At 42.2% G+C, this 7,197-nt stretch overlaps 1 protein-coding gene across 1 annotated transcript; it reads right to left on the bottom strand.

The window, feature by feature from the left end:
• Positions 1-2,814: 2,814 nt before the first annotated feature.
• LOC133906544 (uncharacterized) lies at positions 2,815-6,896 on the bottom strand. Its single transcript, XM_062348485.1, has 7 exons — positions 6,594-6,896; positions 4,125-4,262; positions 3,950-4,012; positions 3,761-3,808; positions 3,591-3,647; positions 3,208-3,265; positions 2,815-3,129 (listed from the first exon to the last, which is right to left on the bottom strand). Exons 2-7 carry the CDS (start codon positions 4,248-4,250, stop codon positions 3,059-3,061), a joined length of 423 nt encoding a protein of 140 aa, XP_062204469.1. The 5' UTR covers positions 4,251-4,262; positions 6,594-6,896; the 3' UTR covers positions 2,815-3,058.
• Between the last annotated feature and the right edge of the window lie 301 nt (positions 6,897-7,197).

Below are 7,197 nucleotides of genomic sequence, written 5' to 3'. Positions count from 1 at the left end.
ACTTTCTCAGGCGGTTCGTAGGAAGAACCGCCTGTAGAAATCAAACCTAGGTGTCTCGAAAAATAGGTTTTGTAGTAGTGTGTGAAACCCTACAAAAACGTACCTATTTTTGTTATCTTTTCTTTTTCATTAGGGTCCAACCGAGCTAGGGCAATCCTGCTTCATTTCCACCCAACGTGGCCCAATGCAGAAATCTAACCCATTGCACCGTACGTCCTAGCTGACGAGTGGGCCCTAGCTGGCTGTAGCATCTCCACCTACATGTTGCCTCTCTATCACGCCTGAAAGGATGGAGCAGAGCATTCATGTCGCTCGCTGCTCCTCTTACAACTATCAGCAACATTGTCGCTCGATACAGTGGTAGAATATTGATGCATGTAGAAATAAAAGAGTAGTTCATGGCTGTTTCCTGTAGTTGCTCGAAAATATTGTCCATTTTAGGGGGTTTCCCCTTTTTTCTATTTGCAAAGGAAAAAAAAAGAAAAAAAAAAGAGAGGACACCCACTGGACTGCTGCCAGGCCCTTAGGCAAAACAGCCCAGCAACTGCCTGGCTGCCTACCTTATCCCCTCCGCGTGAGGGTTTCCTCGCGGAGCAGAGACACGGGTGGCGGCGCACACCATGGCTGCTTATCCCCTCCGCGTGAGGGTTTCCTCGCGGAGTAGAGACAGGGGTGGCGGCACACACCATGGCTGCCCAGGTGTTTCGTGTGCTCACCCGTCGTGCGGGCGGAGGATGCGTGCACGAGGGCTAGTGCAGCTCCACCTCACCTCCTTAGTAACATGGGAGCCCGAGCTCCATTTTCCCATCTTTGAACCGATCCAGAAGCTTCACCTCGCCTCCTCTCTTCCACGTCGATCTACTCGATCTCGCAAGCGACCTCCTTCAGCCTCTGAAGCACGTCGCGCATGCGTCCCCTCCTCTCTGGCACACTGCGCAGCGTGCATGTTCGCGCATGGAACATTGAGATTGAGGTGGAGGTGGCCCATCGTGCTCAAGTTGCGGGGCTGCGACCTGCACCTCGGCCGCCAGGGGCCTGCTCGACCTCGAAGAAGATGTCGATGGCAGCAATCCGGGGTGTCGTTGACGCCTATGTGGCGGCGTGCGGGGCAGTCCTGCCAGGTGGAGCACCCGCCCAAGTCGCGTGAAGGTGGCGCGGCAGCCTCCTTCGGTGGCGAGGTCCACCAATTTGGTGAAGCTCGCGCGTTGGGAGGGGCTCCCCCCTATTTGATGGCCGAGGTCGACGAAGGCGGCGGCGGCTGCCGAACTCGCTCGGATAGGCCAACTGCAAAGCGCCAGCGTTTAGACAATCAGACGACGCTCCTTCGTTGTTGGCTCCCATCCGACAGGTCTGGAAAAAATGCTGACGTGGGCTCACGTCGTTTGAGTTTCCTTACGTGTTCTAGGCTATAGAGATTATGATGATCCTGTCAGGAGAAGTGTTTAAATTGCTGAAGGGATTTTCGTTCTCTTCACGAAGGGATTTTCGTTCCCTTCAACGCTCTAACGGTTTTCCTTTATAGTTTCCGTCGTGAAGGGATTTTTAAGATCATTCCCTTCATGACGGAATTCTCTCTTTTCTTCACAAATTCCTTCGAATGGATGCTTTTGGAGATGAGAAAAAATAAAGCAAATGGAAACGAGGAGCGGAATCGAGAAATGAACGAAATGAAGGTAATATAGTTGGAGATGATCTTATATCGTGACCAGTCGGCCATCTTGCATCTAGGTTTCTCTGCTGCAGCAAGCCCAGCCCGCTTCTCAGCCTTCTCTTTTGGGTGTTCAACCGCACGTCTGTGCTGCCCTGAGAGAAAGGACGCAGATCTTCTGCGTTCTGAAGCGAAGTCACTGTGACTTTGCCCCTGTATCAGCCGTGTTCATCCACACCCAGTCGTTCAGATCAGTCCACTATCTTCTTCGTTCATGGATTTTCATTTTCTTTCCTCTTTCATGGTCTGCTTTGTTCAGCCAATTACTGGAAATTAAATCAAATACATAAGAGATCTGTTATCTCTTTCGTTGCAGATATTTGCTTGAGCATTTCTTCTCACATAGAAGCCATAAAATAGACAGCCGGAAGTGAATTGGGATGTGTTCCCATGGAGGAAAAAGAAAAGGTTGGATTAGGATCAACCATGGTGGAAGACCAACGAAAGAAGTCGCATGTGGCGAGGGGCAATATCACCGTCACAGCGTACAGGCTTGTAGCTCAACGGTAAAACTCTATGGATGGAGAGAGCCGGTAGGAGTTCGACTCTGTTCCGTACCTAAAAAATCTCACAATGAGAATGCGCCTGTAAAAAAATGACCATCACAGCTGTGCACTTTCTCATCGCCGGCTAGGACTAAGATGGATGGCGATGACCTCTAGTCGGCTAGAGTGTAACAGTTGCAATTCGATGAAACATGGAGTGAAGCGACGGGATCCTTCACATGGAGACACCCTTTCGTGAAGCTGCGTGAGGCAGTTGAATGGTATGAGATGAAACAACTGACTTGATTGGATGGATGTTGATACACTAAGGATCAAAAAGTTTGTATATTTTTTGATGATGTGGCTCAATGAGGGTTTGTTTCATAGTGAATTATAAATGACATATAACATGAACCGGGCCCTTGCAGAATACAGACTAAAAGGGCACATTCTGCTACATCTAGGAGGCATCAGAAGAATATAGTAGAGTCTTTATTATAGAAACTTCTGTTCGAAGGGGCATTTAACTATCGAATTTTCATTTCTTTGCTTACACAAGCAGTACTATAACATCGCCACCATCGAATGCTCATTCCAAGTAGTTTCAGGTATCCGAAAGACTCAACAGCTGAATGTAGTAGATACAAGATATACCACATCTCAACATGCAATTTAAACTGCACATCTCAACAGCTGAATGTAGTAGATACAAGTTATACCACATCTCACATGCAGTTCAAACTACACATTTCAACCTCACTAGTATTAAAGGCATCCGTGCAACTTATTATCAAGGAAAAAGTTTTAGCATGAGGACATCAAACGACATTTTGTTGTGTAAAAAGCACAAAGCTGCATGACGTATTTATTCCTTGTTCTTATCCTCAATGGATTCGCCTTGCTGGCTCAAATCGTCTGCAGACAAGTTCAAACTCTCTGCAAGGGAAAAACAATTCTCTGTGATAGCAATGAAGTAAAAAAATATCAAAAAGTTCACTGGTTAGCAAGGAGTACCATCATTGTCTGCAGATGCATAAGGAGTTCGACGGGCGCGTGCATTCTGTTGAGTTGGCTGAAAGTAGACAGGGGAACAATGAGGTCAAGAGATGAAAACTTGCGTATGACATACATAGCAATGCAAGTAGGAGACATAATAACTATATGCTATTTGCTACACGATAAATGATGTGGTATCAAGCTTATAAGTAAAGGTATCAAATAATATATTGAATGTAAGACTGCCTCCCATATCAACTTCGGTAAAATTGATATGTTAAATGCAATTATATGGATATTCACCTAACTTACAATCCAAGAGTCTGGGAACTTTTCAAACATATATCTTGTACTTGAAAAGAATAAACTATTGGGTATCTAAAGAGGGTAAAAGTTCCTACCTGAAGCTTTGGTCGAAGTGCTTCAAGGGGACCTTTAGGCTTGGGCATTCCACCTTGCTGAAGCAAAGCAAAAGAAGAAAGCATGCTTCACATTTCTTTGAATACTTCATATCAATTTCAATTAAAACTTTGGAAACGAAGAACCCCCCCTTCTAAAAAAAATGTAGTACCTTTCCTAAAGCCCAGTCAGCAGAATCAAAGTAAGCACGTTCATGGTCCTGATAAGATTTTCCAGTTTAACATCATATCAGTATAGTAATAACGCAACTTAAGTGTACACCTGTTTATAAGGATGAAAGATTACACGGTTTAAATAAGCCTTGAAATTCAATGAAAAGACAATGTTCTTAAATCTTGACCTTTGATATAAGTGGTGTCTTTCTGGGCAATATTCCTCCATATTTTTTCTTAATTGCTGCCTCCTGCAAATACACATAAGTAGCAGTGAGCCAATCAAAAGGCAGAAAGTATATGAACGTTATATGAATATTATACACAGAGACAAAGGAAAACGGTGAGAAGAAAAGACAGTACCTCCTCTTGTTGTGAGGGCATCCCAGTCACTTCTTTTGTGTCCTTAGTTTCTTCTACCTTTTCATCCGAAACATCTCCTTCAAGCCTCACTTGGCCAGGTTCATCATCAGATGGCATCCCAGACATGGTAAAGTTGGGCTGCAAAAGCAGGGTTCAATTTCATGATTTATAGTTCATACTACATAGTCATAAATCGTGATAGCAACCAGGATAATTTAAGATGAACGCTAGCTAGGATATGTACAGATATGCAGAGAACAATTTTAGAATTATAATAATGAAGGTACTCATACTTTCTCAATATAGATTTATTTTCCCTTTATGGCTTAGCAAGTGGATATTAATATAAATATAATGTGGGGGCTAAAAACTCCTTATTGCATTAACATGGATTTTCCATTAACCAAAATTCTATTCTGAGAATGCATTCCAAATTTCGAAACAAGCAAAATTCCTTCAACAGAAGATTAATAAAAGAACAATGTTTGAGCCAATGCATGGCACCACCGCACCACAATAGAATGAGGACAAGGACAAAAACATGCTTGCTATCAACTGCAGTCTCAACTCTAAAGATCCCCAGCCAGCTATGTTTCATAATCTGATTGAGTCATTTTCATATCATCAAACAAAGTAAACATGAATATTTATCATTATAAAAGGTAATGCAGGTTATCTAAACTGAACTAATATATATGATATCCTTTATTGTAGCTATATCTTTAATAGTCACTATAAACTTTGTGTTCTATGCTGTTAGTACTTTCAATAGCCAAATGAGAGAAGCAAATTATATTCAGAAGCACACATAAACAAAGGTTGTTTTGAAAAGATTCACTCATTTGACCACCATTTATAATAAGTTTTAGGAATAATGTATTTATTGTCTGAGCAGATAGACCAATTTGTTTATCAATATATGCAGGAAAGAGCAAAGGCATCAACTAATATCAAGAGTTAAATCAACAAATATTAAGAGTTACGTTAGCAGATTGTTTGGTTCCTAAATAACACGAGAGCACATAAACTGGAGATTTTCACAGTTGTAATGGTAGCAAGCTCATATACTTCTGCAAAAAGCACATAAAAGACCTGTACAATGAATATTAATATGTATTGAAGTGCTGACAATAATGAATTATTGCACGCAGAAACTAACTCAAAAGCATTCAATATTGCAAACGATATTATTCTCAGCGAGTCAAAGAACACATGAAGGACAACGGTTAACTCACCCATTCGCTTAAACCATTAATGCCTTACTGCATATTGCCATTGCATAAGTAGAAATATGATATGGTTTCAATATAAGCATCACCCAAATGAATTTCTTTTCATAATTCAGCAAATGGAGTAGCAGTGAGCAGAATCCTTCCATTTATCCCTAATTCAGCAAACCACATCTCCTATAACAGCATTGCCCTCGCAATAGCTTCGATTTATTCGATAACAAACATATGGACAAGATGAACGAATCGAATAGTATCACAAGGCAGATAAAAAAATCACATATGTAGGAACTGCTTCTGTGCAACAGATCATTCCAGCTCCTCAGTAATAAAACGCGCACACCCCGAACTTGTATGGCACAATATATCTCATATGCATACCCGAACAGATTCTTGCAGATACAGCACAATCACAAACTTCAATGGTCCTCTTCCACAGTAGCGGCAGACTTAGCATGGGCCATGGCATATTTGAAAACAAATTGGTCTATCTGCTAGCCAAGTCTTGTTAGAGTTTCCGTCAAATTTACAAAACAAGGCTGACAGTGAAACTTTCCTGTCTCTTTTTAGCAGAAAACCTTGTGCCAACATGGTAAGAAGCAAATTTAGCTTATCAATAGCCAACAACAAATATGTTGCTCCTAAAACAAAGTGCGATTTTATTCTAAACAGTTTCGCAACATAGACTCTAATATTTAACGTGCCGAAGAAACTATAATTTTCATTAATTTAAAAAGCACCGATAATGAAAAAGTACAACATAGAAGCAAAATAATGTTCACAATGTTCATGATGTAAATATGATTCCTGTTCCAAAATCGCGAAGAGTGATTGGTCTATCACAGAAAGCAAAGCACGCCCTAAAACAAGAAACTACAAGCCATTAATCTGCGCTACCAGTTCAAAATATAGAATGTTATTAGCTGTGCATAGTACTGCTATAGTTAAAACAACCACCCCTTATGTGCTACCAGTTCAATTGATAGGAGGTGCAGTACAGTACACAAGACCCTATGTACTTGATAGACCAATTGATTTTTTGTTAAACGAAGAAAATGCAGCTCAATCTTTCTTTTCTCATTTTAGCCGCAATCATTTCAGTCTACGTGGGCCATTAAATCTACCAAATTTACTGAGATCAAGACACAATAACAGAACAAGAACGGTTCACGAGAGATTCTCCCTTCAACGCGCACTAGGAACCATGCTGAGACTTGAGAGTAGGGGGCGAGCGGTTAACCTGCAGCCTCGCGGAGCTGGCGGGGAGGACCGGGAGGTGGAGGTAGGCTCGGAGCTCGGAGGTGGCGAAGTGCTCCGGGCAGATGGTCCTCCTCTAGATCTAGGCGACGGCGTAGGCGTGTCGGGGAGGAGAGGGCGAGAGGCGAGCCCCCGAGGCGGCGGCGAGCCGGGTGGAGAGAGCGGCGACGGCGTAGGAATCGAGGGGATCCGGGAGTCGGGGCGTCGTCGCTACGCTACACTACAGACCGTTCACCATCTGGGTCTTTGCTCCGCCCCACAATCTGGCTCTTTTTTTTTTTTCCTAACCATTTTATTTGGCAAGCCCAAGAAGCATCTTGTCAGATCACCACCGCCGCCCGTTCCTTCTACCTTGTCATGTTCTACGATTCCCTCTAGGCACGCATTTTATTCTTGACACATCCAAAAACTGTATATATGCTTTTGATTTATAATATGTATATATTTTTAGTAAAAAATATTTAAATATGAGCATTTTATTTTATTTTTGGATTTTTTACATATGGATTTGAAATATTTATCTGTAATCAACTTCAATGCATTGCAAAAAATAGAGAAAACGTTTGATAAAAAATTCATTTGTTTGT

This window comes from Phragmites australis, chromosome 23, assembly GCF_958298935.1.
Source record: "Phragmites australis chromosome 23, lpPhrAust1.1, whole genome shotgun sequence".
Lineage (NCBI taxonomy): Eukaryota > Viridiplantae > Streptophyta > Magnoliopsida > Poales > Poaceae > Phragmites > Phragmites australis.
Note: the sequence above shows the minus strand (reverse complement) of the source record. Positions and strands in the feature narration are given on the sequence as shown.

Bases quoted from the DNA above. Each gene is read 5' to 3' on its own strand.
- LOC133906544 (XM_062348485.1), bottom strand. From the start codon at position 4,250: ATGTCTGGGATGCCATCTGATGATGAACCTGGCCAAGTGAGGCTTGAA. The intron at 3,266-3,590 runs GTAGGAACTTTT...GTCTACTTTCAG, and splicing joins CACTTCGACCAAAGCTTCAG to CCAACTCAACAGAATGCACG. The intron at 3,130-3,207 runs GTACTCCTTGCT...TTTCCCTTGCAG, and splicing joins TGCATCTGCAGACAATGATG to AGAGTTTGAACTTGTCTGCA.